This window comes from Schistocerca cancellata, chromosome 9 (genome assembly GCF_023864275.1).
Source record: "Schistocerca cancellata isolate TAMUIC-IGC-003103 chromosome 9, iqSchCanc2.1, whole genome shotgun sequence".
Lineage (NCBI taxonomy): Eukaryota > Metazoa > Arthropoda > Insecta > Orthoptera > Acrididae > Schistocerca > Schistocerca cancellata.
The window spans coordinates 319,062,706-319,089,289 of NC_064634.1; the positions used below are offsets into that span (position 1 = coordinate 319,062,706).

General features: G+C 40.7%; 1 protein-coding gene across 1 annotated transcript in view; it reads right to left on the reverse strand.

Annotated features, from left to right (window-relative positions):
• LOC126101386 (putative mediator of RNA polymerase II transcription subunit 26) overlaps positions 1–26,584 on the reverse strand; it is a 139,467-nt gene that overhangs the window by 50,988 nt on the left and 61,895 nt on the right. The window contains exons 3-4 of the mRNA XM_049912051.1: positions 19,794–20,077; positions 964–1,625 (exon numbers count right to left, since the gene is read on the reverse strand). Coding sequence (XP_049768008.1) covers positions 964–1,625; positions 19,794–20,077 — 946 coding nt within the window. The remainder of the gene's footprint in view (positions 1–963; positions 1,626–19,793; positions 20,078–26,584) is intronic.

The following is a 26,584-nucleotide window of genomic DNA, read 5'->3' on the forward strand; positions in this document are numbered from 1 at the left end:
AAAACGCCTATCCATCATCTCCTACCACAGTCCAGTCACAAGTATTTCTTACACAATAAAAGGCATCACCATATGTAAAAGCAGCCGTATTATACATCAGCTATCTGTAATCACTGCACAGCACTCTGTGTGGGTGTTACAAGAAACCAATTACCTACTCACACAAGTGGCCACTGCAAAACTTTAGTGAACTGCAAACTTGATTATCCAGCTGTCAAAAATGCTGCACACCACACACAAATGACTTTACCTACTGCTTCACCTTAACTTTACACATCTCACCCCTTTTGACTTGTTATGCAGCCATTGAATAATCTGTCAAAAGTCTTGTCTCATTCTACCTCACCACCCCTCTTGTCTTGCACTTCTTTACCTACCCCCTCCCCACCTCCATCGCCTCAGGCAACTGCTTTCAATAACAAATAATCTATAGTCACTCTCGCTAAGGCAGTGGGGCTGTAGTTTTGGGTGTTGGTGTACATGAATGTGTGTAGTTTTACTAATAAAACTGCAAGAGCTTAACAACTAGTGTGAATACTATTTCCTGTTACATGTCTCTATGCTTCACAAATCAGTCCACTATAGGTGACTACAAATTTATATTAACATCTTCTAACAAGAAAGAACTCGATCAACCAAAATAGCACAACTGTACAATAGGCACTAAAAGAATATGGCAAGGACCTGTCTTAGTGCCAGAAGTTACTTCCGACTTCTAAATTTTAATTATTTCTCTAGGAAAAATACTGCAAACAGTAGTGAATCACAGTCTGAAAGAAGTATCACCTCACTGAACTAGCTGTTGTCACGAAGTTAAATACAAATCCTCACAAAGTACATGGACATCACAAACTGTGTTTTTCTTAAAAAATAAAAACAAACAAAACACACACACACACACACACACACACACACACACACACACACACACACACACACACACACACACACACTGGAATATACCTTTGTATACTGCTGAGTGTTCTTGTACCAGGGCCTGGACCAGGCTGTCTGATAGTTGACACATGATGACGGGGCTGATGCTGCTGTTGCACTGATAAAACCTGGTTGTGCACAATGTGACTTTCCTGAGTTTGCTGTTGCTGGTGAACATGATATGATGGTTGTGAGTTTTGGGGTAAGCCTTCCTGTGGTTGCTGCAGCTGCTCGTGTTGCACGAATTCCTTTTTCTGTACATCCTTCTGCATTTCTTGCTCCAACTCCTGCTTCTGAGATAGCTGTTGTTGACACTGTGGTTGCAAATTATGATGCTCTTGCTGTTGTTGGTGCTCATGTGTCTTTTGCAACTCTACTCTGAGGCATGACTGCTGGTGCTGTGTTTGTTCTTCTTGTGGTGGCTGCTTTTGAAGATCCATCTGATCACACCATTTGTGTGCCGTTCCTTCTTGCTGGCGCAATAATAGGTGAAGTGTCTGCTGATTTGATTTCTGTTGATCTTGGTGCGACTTCTGCTGTTGTATAAAATGGCTCTGGTGTTGCTGTAACAGCTGCTGCTGTTCTTGGCGCTGTTGGAGTACTTTCTGCAAGATGTGGTTGTGTTGTTCCACCACTCCTAGTCGCTTCTGCTTCTGCTGCTGCTGCAAGTCCTGTTGCTTCTGCTGAATCTGCAAAAGAGTGGTAGTGTTTCCGTATTAATATTGACATATCTTACAGCTGTTCAAATGATACTGCAAATTAAATAAATAAAAAAAAAAAACTACACTAGCAACATAGAACACAAAGTCACATGATGGTTTACCAGACATTTTTCGGCAAATGATTGGCCAATGACACAACTAAAAAATGTGCTCACCACCTTTTGGCCTGCGATCTGGTTCACATGGCCAGTTAGTTATTAGTTAACCCACAACATAATACGTGATCTAAAGCACACTGTAGCTTGACATTTTCACATACATTAAATCTTGCTGGAGGAAAAGACCATCTTAAATGCATGACCTCCAAACCATAAGAACTAGAAGAGATCTAACCATACAAACCATACACATCTGAATTTGTAGTCTGATGCCTGCACAGCCACCACACCACTTAAATCTACACAACAAAAATGTTAACAGTAAATCAACGACACCACAAAAAAGGCTGTGAGAAGATCATTACATGAAATGGTATACCGTTTTGTATTAACACTTTGGTTCTAGCACTGCCATCAAGATTTATTATTTATACTGCACATTATAGTCCATGCAATCTGTAATATTTGCTATTTCAAATGTGGTCTTTACTTCCTTGTATAGTCTGTCACTATACATTTTTAATTTTTCTTACGCATAGCACATTAAGTCTATCTATTAACAGAACTGAGGGAGAATGATTCACTGTTCAATCAGGTAATAAAACGTTCTACACTGTGTGGTATATAAAAAGCACAGGTTGTTCAGTTTTTTACTGTGTAACTGTTACACTACATATCACTGTGTACACCATTGCATTTTCAGATGGACATAGGTAAGTTATTAAAGTGACAACAATAAGCACTTATTCAAAATAACTTCTGTATTGTAGATATTACTGTGATAAATTCAGAACAGATTAAAATTTGAATCACCTTGGATTATAAAACAAGTATGTAATTCTGTTGCAAGAGACCAAAGAATAACACTAGAAGATGCCAATGGACTGGATAACAAGAAAACTATAATTTCAATGTAGATAACGTAGCTTTTTTCAGGAGACTTTTTTAATGTGGTTGAGAATGTGGGAGAACGTCATTGCTCAGGCTTTCTATGTGGTGGTGCACAAGTTGCAAATATGTTCTTTCCCTCTAAATCATTAAATGAAATTCCAATAATGTACTTAAACTAGGGTATTATTATGGTATTTTTTTATTCTCATGGACTACAACTTTTTTAAAAAACTACGAACACCTCTTGCATAAAATTCAGCATTGCGGTTTTGTTTATGTCAGTTCAACATGATCGTAAATACCTCACATATTTACACTCACTTCTTAGTGCTCGTGTTTTTGTCTCCTTACATTATTCACATGTGTTCTCCCATGCACAGGTGTCTGTTAGGAAAAGGGGGGAGAGATAAAAAAAGGATTTTGTGTGTGTGTGTGTGTGTGTGTGTGTGTGTGTGTGTGTGTGTGTGTGTGTGAGAGAGAGAGAGAGAGAGAGAGAGAGAGAGAGAGAGATATGACAAACAGCTGCACAAGTACTAAAAAATGAGTTTAAACATGAGATCTATTTGTGATCTCATGAAAGTGGCATGTAAACAAAATCACAATTGGTAAAGTGACCACTGATCATGCTCTTAAATGAATTGAAACGTGTGACTTTTCAAGCTTTTCCAACAGATCTGTTGCACATACACTTATCAGATTTGCCACTGAATAACACTGTGCAAGTCACAAAATATGTCATCAAAACAGCTGTTCAACACCCTGATGTCTAACAGTTACTTCAACAAAATATTGTGAGACTTGCACAATGTTATCTAGTGGCAAAAATACAATTCAAGGATGCAAGTAGTTTGAAATAATGAAACAATACAGTGGTATACTCTGATATGATTTCTTGTCTTAAAAGGGGGCAGAGATATTGTCACAGACAGAAAAGATCAAACGAGGCCGTACTAACTACAACCTAGCAAATGTCTCTTCAGATCGCACTCTATGGATGAGCAACACTGATGATGTGGGAGTAGACCACTCAACCGATGCATCAGTCCAAACCCTCCGAGTCAACGTAGAAACTGATCAGCCTCAGGAAATTCCCATGTGGAGCTGGAAAAACAATCTACATCAAATTTAAGTCACCCCAGAGCGAAGGAGCAGCTCTGTTATTGACTGAGCGATTGGAGAAATGCAAGTTATTTGACAAGATGCATTGTTATGTTATCAGAATTGTGCCCATTGCTATTACGGTAAGGTGGAAAGACACTAGAGCCCCAATAACAACAGTGAACATGAGCAACGAAGAGATTGTATTCTCATGAGGAACAAAGTTTGCTAAAGTGTCAAACATAAGTAAAAGTGACGTCACAGTGATTCCAAATGAGGTATTTGACATCACAGTCATAAAGATGGATTTTTTGTGGTAGTACTCAAAAACTGCAACAGGGAATCAAAGTTAACAGTAAAGTAAAGAACAAAATTTGGTGGAAGACAGAACATTTGACAGTTTATGAATAAAAGAGTTTTACACTTGTTTTGTTGGAGTATGTGGATCTTTTTTGAGAACTTTCAAATTTATCTATCAATCATTTGGTACAGCATCGCACACATACCAGAAATGCAGCATAAATCACTCAGAAATTTTATCAAATACTGCACAGCCAATGGTAGTTGGTGGAAGAAATGATTAAAGAACACCTGGAAGCCAAGAATTATAAGAGATCCTGAAGCTCCATTGTGGTCTTCGTCAATAGTTATTGTTGAGAAGAAACCAGTTTCTGGAGCACCACAATTCCATTTTTCTATCTATTACTGAACTCTGAATGCAATAGCCCACCAGATATTCTCCTCTTACCGAACTAAGTGGAAACGCGAGGTTATTTGCGCAGATGTCGATTTTTTTCGGTTTCTGATTCAACATATGGATATAAACAACTGACAATGCATACAGGTGATCAAGCAAGAACTTCATTTGTTACTGGTACCGGAATATATAATACCTCTGTATGCCATTTGGATTTTGCAATGCCCCAGCTACCCCTCTGGACCTGATGGCTTCCATTTTATGAGGGCTCACACCAACACAAGCTATTGTATACTTCAAAGATGTAATAATTTTCAGTGAAGACATGAAGCAGCATATGGAGACACTTCAAAAAAATTCTGAGCAGCTAAGAAGTGCAAAATCTGTCTTTAGCAACAGATAAATATCATTTTGCAGAAAGTCAAGCCCTGATTTAAAACTAACTGAAGCTGTCAAGAATTTTTCTGAACCACAGAATTTAAAGGAACTGTAACATTCCTGGGATTAGCAAATTTCTACAGACGTTTCATAACCAATAATGGAAATGTAGCATGTCTAATGACACAGCTACTCAGAAAAAGGAGCCGCATTTAACTGGTCAGTAGAATAGAAAAAGGCAATGAAAGAACTTAAACAAGCTCTAAGCACAGCTCCAATGTTACCATAGCCAGATTTCAACAAGCCCTTCACTCTTTAAACAGATGCTTAAAAATTTACTGTTGGTGCTATATTATTTCAAGAAACTGATGGCAATAAACACCCATTACAATTTTATTCCAGCCAATTAAACAAAGTGGAACGTAATTATACCATCATGAAAAAGGAGCCTTGTGGTCTGAATTTTGGTACCCGAAACAACATACGTTTCTTGACAGAAAGAGAATTGATCATGCCACACTGAAAAGATTGTCAAGTTTCAACGAATCAAGTTCCTAATTAACAAGAAGGGCGTTAAGAGTAAGCAAGTTCCAGCTTAAGGTTATCCACTGACCTGTTAAGCAACATGTGAATGCTGATGCAATGTGCCAAAAGGTTTGTGTTTGCATTACAATTAGTGATGAGGGAGAGTTAAGAATCAGCCCACAAGGAGAAGGCACAACACAAAATATGGAAGAATGGTCACCATTTTGTGGACTATCTAGTAAATGAAAGAGCTTGGTTATTCCAGAAGGCATGAGAGAACAAATCATGATGGAACAACAAAATTCTCTATTATCTGGACACTGTGGCAAAAAAAACAACAAATATTAAGATAGTAACAATATATAGCGCATATAGCAGAAATTCTGAGTCGCAGATAGGCAGAACAAAAAGATCCTCAGAATTAAAGCTTTCGGTCATTAAGGCCTTCGTCAACACTAGACATCCATAAGTGCATGCACATGCGGGGACGCGCGCAACCGCATGCACCCACACGCACACATGCATGCGTGCGCAAACGCAACTCTTGCACACACAACTCAACTCATTAAAATAGCTGAGGTGTATTGGCAGCCAAGTCGTAATGCTGACTTTCTAAGTTGGTTTCACGATGTGTTTCTTATAACAGACGGAATAATTTCGGAGGGACTAAGGCACCATTACAAGAACTGCCAGAATGATGTTAGTGAATCATTAGAAAGGGTAGAATTGGATGTTGTTGGTCCATTTCTAGACTAACGAAGACAATAAATACATTTTGATCATGTTAGACCGTTTCACCAGATATCTTCTTAATAATACCAATAACTGATCACAGTTTTTTGTAAATGAGTATTCTATAATTTGGATCACCATTAAGCATAATCAGAAATAAAGGAACAAATTTTATGAAGGAATTGCTTAAAGAGACTTGTAGGTTGATGCATGTAATTTAGCAGCACACCCTGAAGATAATGGCCGCATGAAACGAGTCCACAGAACAATCATTAAGATGGTTAGCCACTACACAGCCAGCATGTATAATAACTGGGACATTTCTCTGCCATATGTTGTAAGTGTGTACACTGCAAAAATGCAAGCATCAGATGGCCTAAGTCCATATGAAATTGTATATATGAGGAGGACAGGTTCATCCCTGGACTTTGCCCAGTCAAACACTTTAACCAGCAATGAAGAAGTAAGGGAATAATACACAAACTAAAGGATGTATGGAAGGGAGTGAAACAGTGGAATCATCAGGCTTTTCTTCACAAAGGAAACAATAAGATTGCCAAGCAGTCATGGCTCAGTGTTGGATAGGAGACTGTCTGCCTGAGTAATACAGTATCCTAGAAGAGACATGTCAAAAAGTTTTGGAAGGGAGCATAATCAATCTTGCAAGCCACTCCTCAGCTCCAACTGTCTTTCTGTTCTTCTATTATTCATGTCAATCATGAAAAGCCATTTCTGGATACACTTCCTGTAGCAGTGCAAGATGACAACAAGTATCTACCAAGGAGCACACAAGCTGTTCCTAAAAACAGGAAAGGAGCATCGCTACATTGCAGTCCAGATTTCAAGGCCACAGAGTCACCTTACACTGAACACACAATCCTGTGCGATGCTATTCTCCTGAATCTGAAGGGTGCTGAGTGAACTGCGAATTCAACCCGGAAGAGCCAGTGGGATAAAAACCCTCAGATCAAAATCAGAATGGCTCCACGAAAGCCTCAGTCATAGAGAGTGAGGAGAATGTGATGGTGCCAGGCTGTGTCGTATGCCTTATGTAGGTCAAAGAAGACCATCACCATGTGTTGGTGTTTAGTAAAAGCCTGTTGGATTGCTGTTTCCAATCTGAGTAAATGGTCTGTTGGAGATCATCCTTCCCAGAAGCCACACTGATATGGGGACAAAAGGCCCCGAGATTCAAGTAACCAACATAACTGGAAGCTAACCATCCTCTGAAGCAGTTTAGAAAGTACATTCATCAGGCTGATCGGGCAGTAGCTGTTGAGAGACATTGGATTCTTTCTGGGCTCAAGGACGAGGATAATTATACTGTCACGCCATTGCGAGGGGATGGCACCCATGAGCCAAATGCGGTTGAAGACCATGAGCAAATGGCAAATGTTGGCTCTGGGTAATGTCCAAGTGTTGGATCATTTGGTTGTGGATGGAATCCGGACCTGCCATGTGAAGAGGTAAGAGCCTGTAAGAATTCCCATTCACTGATGTGTTCATTATATGGGTCACACTTGTTGGGGGTTGAAACAGAGGGGGGGGGGGGGGCTGTTCAACTCAGCGTTTCTGGGTCAGTACACAGAGCACCTTGAAGGATAAAACCCTTGACAGTTGGATGTCACTGGCAGCCCAGTAGGCTATGGAGCTTGGATCAGACCTGCAATGAAGAGGCATACGTCTCCAGGGAGGAAACATAGTGCTCCCAGCATTCTTTTTAACTCTGCTTAATAAGGTAGCAAGCCTTAGAATGGAGATGCTTAAAAGCGAAAAAGTTGGTCTCTGAAGGGGGTCATTTAAATCGCTGCAATGCACATCGGCGGTCCTAGACAGCGCGACTGCTATGTCCTTGGTCCACCATAGTATCGGTTAACAATGATGGAGACTTGTGGACAGGGGGACAGTAGTGCCAGCGGCATGAAGAATAGCAGCAGAGATGTCTTGCACAACCACATCAATGCAATCTGAGAGAGAGGTGTCAAAGTGCACAGCAGACATATTTGAAGGCCAATTGGCTCTGTGGAATGTCCAATACATGGCCTGTCTGTCTGCTGGTGGCAGGGAACAATAGAATCACAGTCATCAAGATGATCGTGGGGTGACCAATGTAGGGAAGCCACGGGAGCAGAGGAGGAGATCGTCAGATAAATAACACAAAAGGTGCTGTGAGCAGCATTGAAGCAGTTAGGAGAAACATCATTGAGGAGACACAAATCAAAGTCTGTAATAAGTTGGTCAATTAGAAGACCCCTACCCATTGAAGTGGCACTCCCCCCACAAGCAATAGTGTGCACTGAAGTCTCCAAGTAGGAGGAAAGGTTGTGAGAGATGCTGTATTAAGGCAGACAGGTCACCATAAAGAAGTGAAGTGATCTACCAGGAGGGAGATAGACATTGCAAATGGAGATTGCTAGGGTCATCTGCACTCTTATTGCTATTGTTTCCAGACTGGTGTGAAGAGGGATCCAGTCACTAATACACTGGTGTGAACCAAAGTGCAGACCCCTCCAGACGCTATCCCGGAGCCAGCACGATAACCATGAAAACTTGGAGAGTGGTCATGAGGGAAATGCGTTTCCTGAAGAGCATGACAGACTACAGAATAAGAGGAAATGGGTTGATGAATTTCCGGTAGGTGATGGTAATATCCAATGCAGTTCCACTGGATTATCATGTGTCCAGAGTAGACACATAAAAGCTGAGGGGAGGTCACGTTATCGAGTCAGTGGTTGTCGCTGACGAGGATGGGGTGACATCCATAAAAACTGGGTCTGATTCAGGATGATGAGGAGGGGACAAAGCGCCCCAGGAAGCCTTGTCCCTTGACTTTCCCTTCTTCTTCTTCCTCCTCCTCCTCCTCCTCCCAATCAGAGGGAGGGAGGAAGCGTTATCAGTAAGGCAACAGGCAGCAGCGATGCCGGGAACAGACAGAGAGCAAACGGCTTTAGGGTCCTAAGGGCGTGGTACCTTGTCTGACAGATTGCAAGCTTCCTATTCTGAGAACGCTGGGGAGGAATGTTCCAGGATGGAGCCCCATCCTTAGCAGTAACCAGAGCAGAGGATGTCTTCCCTGACCGAGGAGGAGGAGCTGGAGCTGCTTCTAGTGGGGGGGGGGGGGGGGGGGGGGAGATGGTAGACACCAAAGGTGACAAAAGGGAAAAGGGGCAAGATGGTGGTACAGAGGAGGGGAAGACTTAACGGAAGCAAAGGTAGAGAAGAGATTCACAAGGTGAACTCTGTCAAACTTCTTGCGTGCCTCAGAGTAGCCAAGATGGTCAAGGATCTTTATTTCCTCAATTCTTTTTCCCTTCATATGCACTGGATATTCCGGTGAGCAGGGAGATTGGAGACCAGAAGCAGTTTATACAGTTAGGTGGTGGGTTGCGAGGGCTTCCCACATGAAGAGAGCAGCTACGGCCAGCACAGATAGGAATGGCATTGCACTGCGAGGACATATGGATGAAACTGAGGCAGCGGAAGCAACGCATGTGAGGTGGAATGTATGGTTTCACATTGCATCTACAGACCAGTAACTTGACCTTCTTGGGCAGGGTATCCACATCAAATGCCAGGATGAAAGTGCCAGGGTCTACACCAGATGAAATGAATGCCATGTCATTCTAGATTATCCCTACATTAATCACCAAGACTGGAGGAGAAGGTCCCAATTGAAAATTACACCCTGTGTCATATTGAGTGCCTTGTGAGAAACGGAAATGTCTCCCAAATGGTGACAGGCACAGAGGAAGGCCAGCTGACTGGCAGAAATTGTCTTTATAAGGGGAGAACCAGATATCTAGCTTAACAATTCAACTTCACCGAACTTTTCTTCAATATGTTCCACAAAGAAAAGGAGCTTGGTGGCAGCAAACGTCTGCCCATCAGTCCTGATACGGACCAGGAATCGTGGAAAGAGCTTCGCCCCAAGCCAGTGGGTCTGTCCCTCCTCCCAGGGAGTCATCAAGGAGGTTAAGGCCAGGAAGGCAGAACAATTTCTAGGAAGACATGCAGCCACAGAAGAGTAGCCAAAGAGTTTAACACTTCTCATGTGCCAAATACCTGCCCTGGCACGACACACACAGAACAGGGGCTCATCTCGTGGGTGCCACCAGCCACAGCAATGACAGCCCAGCAGGACAGTTGCTGCTGGGAGTTCCAATGCCATAAAAAGATGGGCAACCATTCCTAGGCTTGCACAAGGTGTTCACATCACAGGTACCAGCAGCGTGATCCCTGTAGTGAGGGGCTCAATCAGATCAGTAAATAACAGCCCCACCATACAGGCTGGCTACTGAGCTGTGGTCTAGCAAGGAGGAGGAAGGGCTATGGCAGGGAGGGAGGGGAAGGGGGGGAGAGGGAGAGGGAGAGGAGGAGGGGAGAAGAGGAACCCACACCAATGACACTATGGAGGGAGTTCTTATCCATCTGACTCATGCTACAGGTTTCAAATTTAGAGTGGGGGTCAAACCCCTGAGGGAGACCAAAGAAAGAAGGTGCAAACATGCCTAGTTTGATTTTTGAGGTATTGTCCTTCATACTGTATTTGATACTTTAACCAGATGAGATATACTGGATGTTAAAGACAAAATATTAACTCTTTAACAACAGGCAGATTCAAATAACTTCACCAATAAAATGATTGTGTTATGGAATATGGGAAGAACCTTTACTGACCACACAGCTTTTATTGAACAGATTGTAAAGCATTTCAAGATAATTTGTGGCGAAAGGAATACAACTATCCATGAGGTGTTCACAATATTGCATGCTATGAGCACCCAACTAGAAGGTAACATTCCCAAGTGTCAATAAATGATCCTGATTAAACATGGTGGGTGTGCAAAGGGGACAAAATAATACAACATGTATTTTTATTGTTTGTGCCCAATCTCACTTTCGAGAAGTAAAACACACCAAGATAGGTAATTTGGCATATTACGTTTTGGGGAATATCTTTCAAACAATGATATATAAAAATGTTTCTCAGATAAAAGTTGAAATTTATCTAACATTCTTGAAAGCTGTATAATCATATTGTGTACTAATTTGAAATTTTGCAAAGTACTCATCACCATTACTTAATGCTGAAAAATTAAAACTTTTGTTACAACATAAAGCTTTCAAGCTACCCCATTTGTAATACAGCTGGTTTCTGAAATACTCTTTTTGGAAAATTAGCTGTACACAATGTGCTACCAAAGTATTTTCAACATACCTAATTAAAATATCTAAACATTCATTATTAGTCTAGTTATTTATTTTACTTATATTCATTAATAATTAACTCACAATTATGAAACAGAACCATTGCAGAAATGATAATCTGTAATAAAATGCTTATAACATAACATTTTCTTACACTGTGCACGTAAAAATGAACGAAATTCCTTCACATAATATATGTGACAGAGAGCGCAATATAAAACAAAATTCAGAAGGCTTTCAAATTGTCGCAGATGATCCTGCAAATATTCTGATTTGTGTCTGGCATATTTCAGTAGATTAATTAATCATGACAAAAAGAATTGATTGTGTACTACTGACTGCAGCTTCATTATATTCTCTCTCAAGTGGAGACTGACATCAAAATCATTCAACAGAAGTAGATCTGAAAATCTTCTCACAAGGATCTTGTAACATTGAAAGCCCTACAGGTATCACGACTGTACCTGCACTGTCGAGTCCTTTGTATCATCAGATGAACAAGTTCCTTGACCTCAGGTGTGGTGGTCAACATGGTTTTTTCATAGTGACCACTCGCCTTGTCATAGTTCTAAAAAGAACTAATGGTAAGTTTGCATCAAGAACTCGAGAATGTCCATCTGAAGTCCCAAATGCCCTTGTGACAGCATCGCACTCTGATAAACATCTGATCAGGTCAAAATATATTTCAAAGATGTTTTCTTTTGCAGTGACGGAGAATAACCTTTATTCTCAGGGCAGTCAACTAACCTTAGAATCTTAAGCAGTCAGTGTGAAAGAACCACATAGAGCATCATGTCTGAGGACAAGAAACTTGTTCATCTGGTGAACCCTAAGTGCTCGACGGCACAGTTACATCTACATCTACCTCTGCATCTACACTATGCAAATCACTGTGAGGTGCATGGCAGAAGATGCATCCCATTGTACCAGTTCTTGGGGTTCCTTCGTTTTCCATTCAACATACGGAGTGCGGGAAGAATGATTGATGACTTCTATGCATGTAGTAATTATTTTAATCTTATCCTCACAATCCCTATGTGAACAATATGTAGGGGGTTGTAGTATATTCCTAGAGTAATCATTTAAGGCTGGTTCTTGAAACTTTGTTAACAGATTTTCTTGGGATGGTTTATATCTATCTTCAAGGATCTACCAGTTCAGTTCCTTCAATATCTCTGTGATACTCTCCTATGGATTAAAGTACCCTGTGACCATTCATCCTGCCCTTCTATGTACAGATTCAGTATCCCCTGTTCTATCTAGTATTGTTCCCATACACTTGACCAGAATTCTAGAAAAGGTCACACGAGTGATTTGTAAGCAATCTCTTTTATAGACCAATTGCATTTCCCCCACTAATCTACCACAAAATTGAAGTCTACCACCTGCTTTACCCATGACTGAACCTATGTGGTCATTCCATTTAATATTCCTACTAAGTGTTACACCCCATGTATTCGTACGAGTTGGTCAATTCCAAGAGATACTCACTGATGTTACAGTCATATGATGCTATATTTCTCTGTTTTGTGAGATGCAAAATTTTACATTTCTGAAAATTTAGAGTAAGTTGCCAATCTCTGCAGCGCATTGAATTTTTATCAAGCTCTGACAGAATATTTATGCAGCTTCTTTCAGATAGCACTTCATTACAGATAACTGCATCATCTGCAAAAAGCCTGATTTTACTATTAACACTGTCTGCAACAGCAAGTGTCCAAACATACTTCGCTGCGTTACATCCGAAGTTACTTCTACATCTGATGATAACTTTCCATCCAAGATAAAATGCAGTGTCCTCCCTACCAAAAGATTCAATCCGATCATAAATTTCACTTGATACCCCATATGATTGTACTTTTGACAATAAGTGTAGGTGCGGTACTGTGTCAAATGCTTTTTTGTAAATAAAGAAACACTGCATCTACCTGACTGCGTTGATCCAATGCTTTCAGTAAGTCATGTGAGAAAAGTGTGAGCTGGGTTTCATATGATTGAGGTTTTCGAAATCCATGCTGGTTGGCGTTGAAGATGTCATTCTGTTCAAGATACCTCATTATGTTTGAGCTCAGAATATGTTCTAAGATTCTACAATAAATCAATGTCAATGATACTGGATGGTTGTTTTGTGGGTCACTTTACAACTCTTTTTGTACACGAGTGTGACTTGTGGCTTTTTCGAGAACTGGGCACAGATTCTTGTTCGAGGGATCTACGATAGATTATAGTTAAATGAGGGGCCAACTCAGCTGGAAATTCACTATAGAATCTGAGGATTCCATTGGAGCATGGAGATTTGTTCAATTTCAATGATTTCTGCTGTTTCTCAACACCACTGACACTAATACTTATTTCATTCATCTTTTCAGTGGTACAAGGATTAAACTGGGGCAATTCCCCTGGGTTTTCCTTTGTAAAGAAACATTTGAAAAAGGAGTTAAGAATTTCAGGATTTGTTTTCCTACCCTCAATTTCAGTTCCTGTCTTATTCACTTGGGACTGGACACTAGCTTTGGTGCCATTAACAGCCTCCCACAGATGAGAATATTAAAATCCTAATGTTAAACTGTTGGAGCTTTCACAGCAAAGTCCCAGAGTTTGAAGCACTCTTGAAAAGCAAGAGACACTCACATAATACTAGGTTCACAAAGCTGGTTGAAACCTAAAAGTGACAGCAGTGAGATTTTGGGGGGAAATTTAAGTGTATATTGAAAGAATAGGCAAATGGGAAATGGAGATGGTGTATTTGTCGCAGAAGACAAGAAACTCAAATCCACCAAGGTAGAAATCGAAGCTGCATGTTATATTGTTTGGGCAAGACTCAGTGTAATGGGTGGGCATAAAATGGTAACTGGATCCTTCTATTGCACAACAGACTCATCTCCTGATGCAACCGAAAACTTTGGAGAAAACCTCAGTACACTTATATGTAAGTTCCCCAGTCATACTGTAATCATTGGTGGAGACTTACATAATTCAACAATTAATTGGGAAAATAACAGTTTGTTAGTGCTGGGTGTGATAAGACACCTTTTGAAACATGACTAAATGTCTTCTCTGAAAACTACCTACAACAGATAGTTCGGAACCCCACTCATGATGGAAATACATTCGACATAATGGCAACAAATGCACCCAACATCTTTGGGGGTGTCCACATCCAAACTCATATCAGTGACCATGACACACTTGTGACAACAAAGATTACCAAAGTGCAAATGGCAAATACAACAAGCAGAAAGATACACGTGTTCAGTAAACTAGATAAAAAATTAATAGTTTCATATCTCAATGGGGAACTTAAAACTTCCAGCACAGGTCAGGAGCATGTACAGGAACTCTGACTCATGTTTAAAAGAATAGTTGACCATGCACTGGATAGATATGTACCCCGTAGAATAGTTCACAATGGGAGGAAACATCCATGGTATACACTCACTGTAAAGAAACTTCTAAAGAAACAGAGATTATTGCATAATAGCTGTGCAACAATGCGTAGGGCGATAGACAGACACTGAATGAAATACATTTGATTCTCGCAAGAGCAATACATGATGCCTTCAGTGACTACCATAGCAGAATATTGCCATGTGACATTTCACAAAATTCAAAGAAATTCTGGTTGAGTAGCAATCTTTGCTGTGTAGAGCACAGCTGATCCTTGTAGAGAGACCCCACAGTTCTCAACCTTATGAGAAGTCCAGGAAGCTGCAGCCTAGTTTGTCACAGAACCTTCGACGTCTCTGGTTCAGTCCTTCCACTCAACTCAGAATGAAAGGGCCACCATTAGTTCTGGTGACAATGCTGTAAATTGTGAACTTCATTGAAACTCCAAGCGCAAGGCTGGTCTTCTCACCCCTCTCTCTTAGTCACTGCAGTGACCCAAGAATGACCTTGGAGCCCAGATAACAGGCATCATTTGTTCCAACGTGCGCCACAATCTGCAGTTGGTTGCACTCTGTTCCCTCAATCGCTCCCACAATAGCCTTTTCAACATGTTGAATGATGTTGTTCGGCATACACTCTGAGTACACCTGGTGTTCTTTCCTGTCCCCTGCTACCATTTCCCTAAGGGGTACCATCATTTGCCGTACATTTGAACTGCCGATGATTAATAGACCCCCTACACTTTTGCGTTTGGTTCCTCCTGACATCGGAAAAAACATGTTTTCCCAAAAACAGGTGAAGTGAGTACCACTGTCTCAGTTTCAGTGATAGACAGTACCTCAGATTTGGTTAGGAGGACCGGTGCAGCACCCCAAGTCCTCCCTGATCCCCATCCACCCTGTAAAGTATGTGTAGATCTACCACTGACACACCACTCGCAGTCAAGTGGATGGGTAATGACAGATCATGTACTTTCTGCAGAGGAGACATGATATACAGTAGAGGATAGTACTTGAGGTACCTCTCATACATGTAACAAAGGTACATGACTTTCAAGAACTCTACCAACACTCCAAACTGCAGCAGCTGCCAATCTTTTGTCAGTAGTCAAGGTAATTTCCAGCTGCTTATGAATATTAACCAGCTCAGTACGTGTTTGAGAACAGCATTCACAGAGGGGGCTGCATTATGGCTGGTGCAACGTTTAACAAGACAGTGAACAAATAACTAAGTTAAACCTGCTGATTGTCTTTTAACCCGTTTAGCTAAAAAGGTGCTAATTCCCTGTAAGAATTCAAGCAGATACACAAAATGAGATTTCTATTAAGGCAACACAAAAATTTGTGGTAAAAATTACTTGTTTCTTAAACTGTTTTGATGTTAATTATAATTGTTAGCAAATTCAAAAATTGAGTTAATTTATGATAAATGCAACTAATATGTAGTGCTACTCCTCTTTATGAGAAAACTGATATAACACAATTTGTTAGTTAGAAAAATCTGCTACTGTAGCTAAATCATGAATATACAATCAAATTCAGGGGTGATGTATAGAAATTTCATTCATTTTATCTGCATGGTGTAAGAAAATATTATGTTTGAAGCATTTATTTACAGATCATCATTATTGTAATGATTTTGTACCATAATGATAAGTTATTAATTATTTTCAATTAACAAAATTCACATACGGTGAAACAGTAAACTAAAAAACAAAACAAAAATAATGTATAATAATAATTTAAAACATCAAATATAAATAATATAAATAACTAGACTAATAATGAATGTTTAGGTAATGTAACTCAGTACATTGAAAATAATCTGACAGCACACTGCGTACAGCTTATTTTCCAAAAATGGTATATAAGAAACTAGTTTTATTACACATGTATGTATATATGTTGTAACAAAAGTTTCAATTTTTCTACATTAACTAACGGTGGTGCAGTATTTTGCAAAACTTATTACAAAATTTGATTATACAGTTTTCAAGAATGTTAATTATATTTCAACTTTTATATGTAAATATTTTTATATATTTTTCAAAAATATTCCCTCCAAACCTAACACGCCAAATTATCTTTCAGGTTGTGTTTTGCCCCTTAAAGAGAGAGAGAGAGAGAGAGAGAGAGAGAGAGAGAGAGAGAGACCTTTAATGGGGTAAAACACCCACCAAGTTTAATCAAGATCGTTTATTGACACTTTGGAGTATTCAAATGTTAGATTTAAATATCCTGTTGTTAAGAGTCATGGACAGTATGTCAAACACTAGAACTGATGCTCTTCATACAGGAACAGCCATATAAAGTAGTTCAAATCATTGCTTGAACAATGTGCTACAGTATCCAGACTAGTTGTTGTGGATCCTACTATTAATTAATGTAAGCAACATCACCTATAATTTACATTGTTGAGTCTTATAATTTAAATACTTTCTGCAAGTTGGCTGCCAAACACACTAATGACTGAAAATTAGTTACATGTTATTGTTTCTATACCCATTGGTAGGCCAAAGAAAATTTTGAATTGTATGAGATTTATACTTACCCTGTGATGCGAGAACAGGACAGATGTTCATATCATATATCAACTCAAGTATTTTTTTACTGGTCAAAAATGGATCAAAGATATTCTGTATCTATGAATTACCATGATCCACCTGTATGTAAACATAGTCATAAGTTAATTTGCCAAGAATCAGCAGCATTCTTCGATAGTAGAATTGACAGTTGTGAGAAAGAACTGTTTATAAATAAGATACAACTGTCCTAGGAATTTAATGCTTCTTTATCAGCCATTTCTTAAATAATGTTCTGAAGGTATGTACATTTGACATAACGGTGAACTTATATATCAATTCATCTTGATGTCACATTTACATGTAAACATTTTGGCACACCTGAGATGATAGTGGATTAACATTAAAAGATACCCAATGTAATTTATCATGTGTGTTCGATTTGACTTCTGTATTGCCAACTACTTGTCAAGCAGCTGAAAAGCTTTCACTAATGTGAGTGTTACCAGTTTATTATAATGAATCATACATACTTGCATATGCAAATCATTCTCTGTCCAGTTTCCCCAAGCATAACGATCTGATTATGGATATCCGGGAAATGCATGGCTACTACCAATGAGTTAAATTTCATTCAAAGAGCAAAATTGAATTAAGTCTTTCAAATTTTCCAGTAATATTAATCAATACTTAATCATCAGTGTTGTGTTCTTATTACTTTTATTTATCTGTCTTGTGCATACAGTGCATGTCATGTACCAAGCTCTCATAAAAGCCCGTTCACCGATGCCAACCATTAGTATGCCTACAAACGAAATAAAGGTTGCAATGCCCCCTGACACTGGGACTGGTGAAATATACTCATGATGCCCAGATGGTCATCAAGAGCAACACTTTGTTTATGGTCTTCTCTTAGGGCAGTCATACAAGGGCTAAAGGCTTGCATGCAGCAGTTGTGTGTGTACACGTGTATGAACTGTCACTATCTTGAAATTAACTACCTGTGTCAGTACCAGCAGATGCTTGCTGCAGAGTGTCTTCACAGTGATTCACTCTGCCTGCATGGGGTAAAGCTGTTTTAACTAGTGTGGCTCAAGTTGGAGTAATTCTCTTCTTGGCCCACAATGGAGTCTCGATGATTCCATAATTATCTTGGACCAGGCTGACAGACACAGTGATGACTCTTCGACATAGCATGTGCATTACTATGGACTGTTTTTGGGGAATAAATTGGTGAAGATTACTTACTCAGTGTTTGCATGTTTCTATTTCTCACAAACGCAATGCCTATACCTCCTGACAGCTACCACAAGTGTGCTTCAACCATGGAGAGTGTGCCGCCACTCCCTGCCCTACCCCCATATTTACATATAACATAATTTGCATTCCACAGTGACACATGAGTATATACTTCAATTTTATCCAGTACCAAACTCAGTATATATTTCTATTTTTGTACACACTTTGTAATTCAGTTGTTTTGTACAAATGCCTTTGGTTAGTAGAGCATGCCAAAAACAGTTGAGCAGAGAGTTTGTAGTTCACACTTCACTCACTCAGTCAGTCATGAATTAGTTCTTGTTTGTTGTCCTGTTGAATAGTACATTTTTATGTTTTTATATTTAGAATCATTTCACACTTTTCGTTATATAAAAATTGCATGTGTATTTACATATCAATATAAAAATTTGATTTTGGAACTTTTATGCAATGGAATTTAATTTCTATTTAATGGGACATTGGAGCATTTATTACATGACCACCTTTTGTGAAAAATATTACGTTTCATGTTATTGTAAAAACATGAAATCAATGGTATGTGTGATATATGGCAAATAAATGGATGGATGTGTGCATCACAACAAAACAGAGTCCTTTTATAAATAATTAAGCTGGTCATACAGTACTGCTTACACCATCATTTCAACGAGCCACATTTTCAACAAGGAGCCACAAACAAATGCGTATTAAAATTGTTTTTTTTGCACCCTCCTCTTCAGCCATGAATTTCAGTTGCTGTATGTTAGCAAATATGAACTTAAAAAGTACAATTGTAGTAAAAGACAGTTTTCATTATCATAACTGAACACAAAAGTATTAGTGTACTATTGGAGAGGCAGAAGTTTCATAGCCCAGCACACAGTTTTAGTTTGCCAGGAAATTTCATAACAAGATTTGGTCCAGCCAACTCTTGAGCGCTACTTGTTAATTTTGAGACCCTTAAAAGGATGGACTTACGGAATAACTATAGAAGAGCCAGAGGGGGGCATCATTTCAACACAGTTTTGGTTTCTTTTAATAAGTGGAAGAGTATTGTGGAAGTATTTATTAAAACTTCACTGGCACAGAGTGCAAGAGAGGCATAGTCTGTAGCTTAAATTCTGAGAATCCCTCCATATGTTTGCCTTGAAACGACTGAAAAAGTGGAATAATGGTAGAGATATTTATCTACAGTCAGTCTCACACATTGTTAATTAATGAAACTGGCAGGGAGTGCAGAGTAGTAAGAGTAGGAGGGGGGGGGGGGTCGTGAAATCATGCCCATCGCATCATACAACTGACTGTCAAGTATAAATGTTTTTAAATACAATGAAATTCACCTCCTTGATATTAGATGCCAATCCTATAATGGCTGATGGCAACCGTGAATCTGCTGTCATCTGCTGCTGCTGCTGCTGCTGCTGCTGCTGCTGCTGAGCAGTAGGAGGAGGAGGAGGAGGAGGAGGAGAACTCTGGTGTATGTGTATTTGCTGCAGGCCTAGCTGCAAGTGTTGCTGCTGTTGCTGTTGAAGCAGCACCTGCTCCTGCTGCTGCTGCTGCTGCTGTGGTGGTGACTGTTGTTTTTCCTCTTGTGAGTCGCTCAGTGATGATGCAATTTCCAGTGCTGCAACAGTTTCCAAAGCAAGACATAAATTTTTGGACTGCACAAGCATTGTCTACCTACATTTTAAAAACAGAGCAATAATATTTTACATGCACTTTCCATAGTGTAATGGTAAGTCGGGAACCCTATTTCGCATATCATGAGGTAGGAGGAGTCGGACAAGTAAAACTTATGTGAAAAAACCTTTGTTCAACTGGCTTTTATTAATAGCATCATGTAATAGCCCCTTTCTAGGGTAACAGTGAAGACCTTAACTGCAGCAACAGTGAGGAGAAAGGGTCTTCAGAATGGTGAAGCTGGTGAAAAAGGTACCAATGGGAGTATGAAGAGTACAAAAAATAACAACTGTATCCCAGAGGGGCACCTGCAGACAGCACCTGCCTCTTAGTGAGCAACTGATTTTAGGTGGGGTGGGGTGGGGTGGGGTGGGGAGGGTTGTGGGACCAGACAGCAATGGTCATCGGTCCCTTGTTCCAAAACTTAAAAACACCTACACAGAGCAAAAAAAATTTTTTTAACTAAAAAAAAACGGGTAATGGAGACAACAGACGACACAGGACAAGAAAAACTCAGACAAAGAACAGACAAAACAAATTAAAATCACACAGAGTGTGACGGTGGTTGGCCGACCACAGAGAAAAAAAAAGAGAAAAAGCCAACCACCGAGAAACATATTAAAAACTCAGTCTAAAACCATAGGCCAAAGGCCAGAATCAACATAAAAGAACATAACAACCACCCAGATTAAATGATAAAAAACCCCTGCCCGAATAAAACGCAAAAATAAGTCCGCCATGGCAGAGTCATCTGTTAAAAGGGCAGGGAGCGTATCAGGCAGCGCTAACGTCTGCCTGAGCACAGCTAAAAGGTGACACTCCAACAAAATGTGGACCACAGATAAAACGGAGCCGCAGCGACATAGAGGTAGATCATCATGGCGCAATAAGTGGCCGTGCATCAGTCGAGTGTGCCCAATGCGCAGCCGGCAGAGGAAAACAGACTCCTCGCGGGAGACCCACATGGACGACCGCCACACAGTCGTCGCCGCCTTGATAGGGCAAAGTTTGTTTGGCATGGGCAGGTTGCGCCGTTCAGTGTCCCATAGGTCGAAAATTTTGCGGCGTAAGATAGCCCGCAAATCAGTCGCCTGGAGGCCAATCTCCAGAGATGGTTTACTGGTGGCCTCTTTCGCCAGGCGATCAACATTTTCATCGCCAGGTATGGTGGAGTGGGAGGAGGGGAGGGGAGTTAAGGGAGGGGGGGGGGGTGATGGCAGCGAATGCAGGACAGTGAGCAGCACATACCAGCCCTCACCTCTCCAGCATCACAGTACAGGGTAAGGTAGTAATTGTGTGGAGACTCGACAGGAGACATCACATTTTTCTCAGGTAATTAATTTTGAAAGCAGAAATGTGTAACCCACTGTATATGATGTGTCACTGCTATTAATTAAACAAAAACTAAAAATCTAATATTCTTCATTATCAAGTAGGTTCATATTTCTCAATTAGACTTTACATGTGTAATGATTTTTAATCAATTTTCGCACTCTCAGTCTACTTGCTCTATTTTGTTATTACAAAAGCTTTTGTGTGCGTAGTAGATGTAGCATGCAGTTTAGGTTGTGGTCTGAAAATGATTTCTCAAAAGCACATTATTGTTCCTCACCGTTGAAAACATTTGTTGACTACTTCAGGTGGAAAGCAGCATTGATATTACAACTGCATCCATCTTGTGTAATCGAGGAAATCGATCCTGATGAAAATGCTCGAAGAAATCTAGACTGTTCCTCTCGTTATTTAATTTCTCATTACATCCCCTGTTACACTACAGGTCAGTTACCTGAAGCTGCAGATCAAAACAAATATTGTCAACACTCACTGAATATGGAGAGGAAGAGAGATTAAAATCACTCTGCAGTACTGTCACATTTTTAAATCAAAACTGGAAATCTTCCTTAAGATTACATAGAATAAATGGATAGTGTTCAAAATAGTCTTTTGATGAAGACAATTTTGGAAAAACAATTCGATTTCCTTCACCCAACAGATTCTTCCAAACGTGACAATTTCACTTTGAATGTTTGCATATGGCCAATGAAATGGAAATTCTTATCCTAAAGTGAAGTGTTAACTTGTTTGGATGGCTGGTTCTATAAATAAGGAATGTGGTGTCACATTTCTATGAAGACTTTATGTTCATGAAGACATATGTTACTCATTTCCATGAGCATATCTATCTCGTATAAAAGATAAATTCCATTTAACAACTAGCCTCTACTAAAACCAGTGTATCTTAATGTAATAAGCCAGACTTCTTTGTCAGCTTTTGATATCTTCAAGGAAGTTCTCTATTTACTGCTGTTGAAGTTGAAGTTCTTGCTCTCATATACACTCATGCTCATAATGCTGATACATGGTGAAACAACGCTCTGATGGGCGGTTTGCGGGTTTAAATCACCTCGGGGTATGACCATGCTGTGCATTTGACCTGCAGTCGTCGCACGGTAGCACTGGCAGCAGTCCACACACACACACACACACACACACACACACACACACACACACACACACACAGAGGTGTGTTGGTGCATGTCAGAGTACTGTGCAGTGAGTAACTGTAGACATTTTCAGACATGCTAATGATGACTGTGTGTTGAAAATGGCTCAAAGAACACATATTGATGACGTTATGAGGGGTAGAATACTAGGGAGACTGGAGACTGGTCAAACACAGCAGGTCGTAGCATAGGCCCTCCGTGTGCCATGAAGTGTGATCTCAAGATTATGGCAACGATTCCAGCAGACAGGAAACTTGTCCAGGCGCTACAGTACGGGACGTTCACCGTGTACAACACCACCAGAAGACCAATCTCTTACCATCAGTGCCCACAGATGGCCACAGAGTACTGCAGGTAGACTTGCTCAGGACCTTACCGCAGCCACTGGAACAGTTGACTCCAGACACACATTCTACAGATGACTGAACAGACATGGTTTATTCACCTGGAGACCTGCAAGGTGCATTCCACTGATCCCTGGTTACAGGACAGCCCGTAAAGCCTGGTGTCAAGAACACAGTACATGGTCATTGGAACAGTGGTCCCAGGTTATGTTCACGGACGAGTCCAGGTATAGTCTGAACAGTCATTCTTGCCAAGTTTTCATCTGGCGTGAAACAGGAACCAGATACCAACCCCTTAATGTCCTTGAAAGGGACCTGTATGGAGGTCGTGGTTTGACGGTGTGGGGTGGGATTATGATTGGTGCACGCACACCCTTGCATGTCTTTGACAGAGGAGCTGTAACAGGTCAGGTGTATCGGGATGTCATTTTGGACCATTACGTCCGCCTTTTCGGAGGTGCAGTGGGTCCCAACTTCCTCCTGATGAATCATAACGTACGGCCCAGCCGAGCTGCCATCGTCGAGGAGTACCTCGAAACGGAAGATATCAGATGAATGGAGTGGCCTGTCTGTCCTCCAGGCCTAAACCCCATCGAGCACGTCTGGGATGCTCTCGGTCGACATATCACTGCACATCTACAAACCCCTATGACACTTCAGGAGCTCCGATAGATACTGGTGCAAGAATGGGAGGCTATACCCCAGCAGCTGCTCGACCACCTGATCCAGAGCATGCCAACCCATTGTGCGGCCTGTGTACGTGTGCATGGTGATCATATCGCACATTGATGTCGAGGAAAATGCGCAGAAAACGGTGGCGTTTTGTAGCGCATGTGTTTCGGCACAGTTTTCTCAACTTATCACCAATACCGTGGACTTACAGATCTGTGTCGTGTGTGTTCCCTATGTGCCTATGCTATTAGTGCCAGTTTTGTGTAGTGCCATGTTGTGTGGCACCACATTCTGCAATTATCCTTAATTTATGAGCATGAGTGTATTATTAGTTGTAGAAACAACACATCACATTTTTCGAAGTGACATTACTGAACATACATTCTCCATGCAAAGAATCCTTCTGATTTCACTGGGTATTGGAAGTTTTCCTTTCTTCTTCTTCTTCTTCTTCTTCTCCTCCCCCCCCCCCCCCCAAAATTCGGATCCGTTATGACACCAGATTTATTTACAATATGGCTGGTATTTCGTATCTAGATAATGAAACTAATAAATTCCATGATAAACTTACTTTCCACACTTTATTCAGCATTGCTAGGAAAGTTCTTCATTGCTACAAACAAGTCTAGGAGCTCTTCTTGACCTCAAATTCACTGTTTAACTGTCTGTTAAAAATGCCTAGTTGCACTGTAACAAACTCTTTATGAAGATTTACAAGAGTACTGAACATTGCCTACCATATCATGTAAGTGATGTGGTGACTACCATGTTAGATAACAGCACTTTATGAAACAAGATTCCTCGCACGGGAGACTGAGATGCAAAGACATTACTGGTCTTTCACACTACTGACTAGCCATTGCTGCTTAGGTGGCTGCACTAACCATCTCCCAGTTCACAGTTGACTCTTGCACTGTGTTGTCTTAACCAAAGGGTGCACGCGCATTTATGATCACTCCCCACCCCACAGCAACTTGTCCGCTAGCAAGCAGGAGCCTGAGCAGACGTGAGTGGTCATGCTTAAAATCAGCAAGTTGTTAAGCCCTGCATATCTCCATGTAAAAGAGAACAGAGATAAAGCTTCCCCTCACCCTGATCTCCAGGAGGGGAACACACTGTTTATACATATGTGGAGGCAAGAAAAGGAGAAAGAAGGAAAGAATGATAAAGATTTGAACATACAATGTCCACACACTGCTACAAGCAGGAAAGCTAAAAAATGCAAAACAATGAAAAGGAACAGATTACATGCACTTGGCATGTGTGAAATGAGATGGGAATGAAATAAGGAGGCAGAAAGTGGAGATCAGCTTTTCAACTCAGAGGAAATCAAGAGTGGCGAAAACAGTAGGAATACTGATACGACAGAAATTAAAAAAATAATGTAATGAAGGTGCAATATATTGATGGAAGACTGATGGTGGTATGAGTGCAGGGTAGTATGAAAGATGTGGTATTAACACAGGTATGCAAGGTGAAGCAAATAAGAGTGGCCTGGACAAATGGAAGCCATTTGCGATAGCATTAATGGAAGAGGAAAAAAACCTACAGTTAGTTCTAACAGGATGGAACAACTGCCCATACAGTCAGCTGAACCTCTGAGCACATTTACACAAGCTTCAGGCCAGACAGGGTTGTTAGTGGAGGTCGGTCTGACTGTAACTCTAGCAGGCAACTCAAGTCACCTGATCAGTCAGTGTGCAATTACTTTGTGTGGAGAGTGCTTAAGTTTATCACAACAACTCTAATAGTTTCAAGAACTGCGACAGAACATTTTGGATGAGATTGCAGCAATTCCAGCAGTCCAGCTTTGTTCCGCCTTCAGCAACTTGCTGACCAGGGCCCGAATGTGCCAAGAGGAGACTAGTAGTCACTTTCAATATCTGCTGTAGTCAGGTTAGTATTGTATTTCCTTTCCACTGCTATGTTTCTTTGTACTCTGGAACTCTGTTCTCTGGGCCACTTTCATTGCCCCACCCTGTACATGCGAACCAGCTAGCATAGAGACAAGGAGGTGGACAAATATTATGAGAAGATTCAAGAGTTTATAGAGAAATAAAATAGAAATTCTTGCATCATCATTATAGGAGAGGGGACTGTAGGGATGGGTGTAGGAAGAGATGAAGACACAGTACAAAAATTTGGATTAGAAATAAGATATGAGAGAGATAAACAGCTAATTAACTTTTGCAAAGAAAACTCACTAGTGGTAACACATTATTTTACACTCACAAAAGGAGGTATTATGCATGTAGCTCAAATTTGAATAAGGGAATGTATCATCTGGACTACATCCTGAGACAGGAAAGTTTAGGAAATATCTGAAATGTCAAAGCTTGCCCAGGAGCAGACAAATTCAGACCACAACCTCACAGTGAAGTTGGGGAGGGGGAGGGATAGTATGGTGGGGGTGGCGGACAGTGAAGTGCTGCAGGTTAGACAAAGGACAGGGGAGAGGTAAGGAGGGAGGGGTGGGTAGCAGAAAAGGAGAGAAATAGAAAGACTGGGTGTGGTGGAGGAATGATGGCTGTGTAGTGCTGAAATGGGAACAGAGAAGGGGCTGGATTGGTGAGGATAGTGACTAATGAAGGTTGAGGCCAGGAGGGTTACAGTAACGTAGGATGTATTGCAGGGTAAGTTCCCACCTGTGCAATTCAGAAAAGCTGGTGTTAGTGGGAAGGCTCCATATGTCAGCTATGAGGGGACATGGGGAATGTTTGGAGGTTGTTGTATTGATTGTGTACAGTGGTACTCCAAGGCAGGAGTAGGAAGTGAGCAGGATGGAGAGCGTTTTGAGGTGGCATTGTGCATATTGTTGAAGTTCCTGCAGGGCAAGAGTTTCAATGTGTGTTATGGGTTCCAGGAATTTGGGACTGCATAGCAGGAGAATTTTGCAGATGGAGGGAAGGTACTGCAGGAGATATGGGCTTG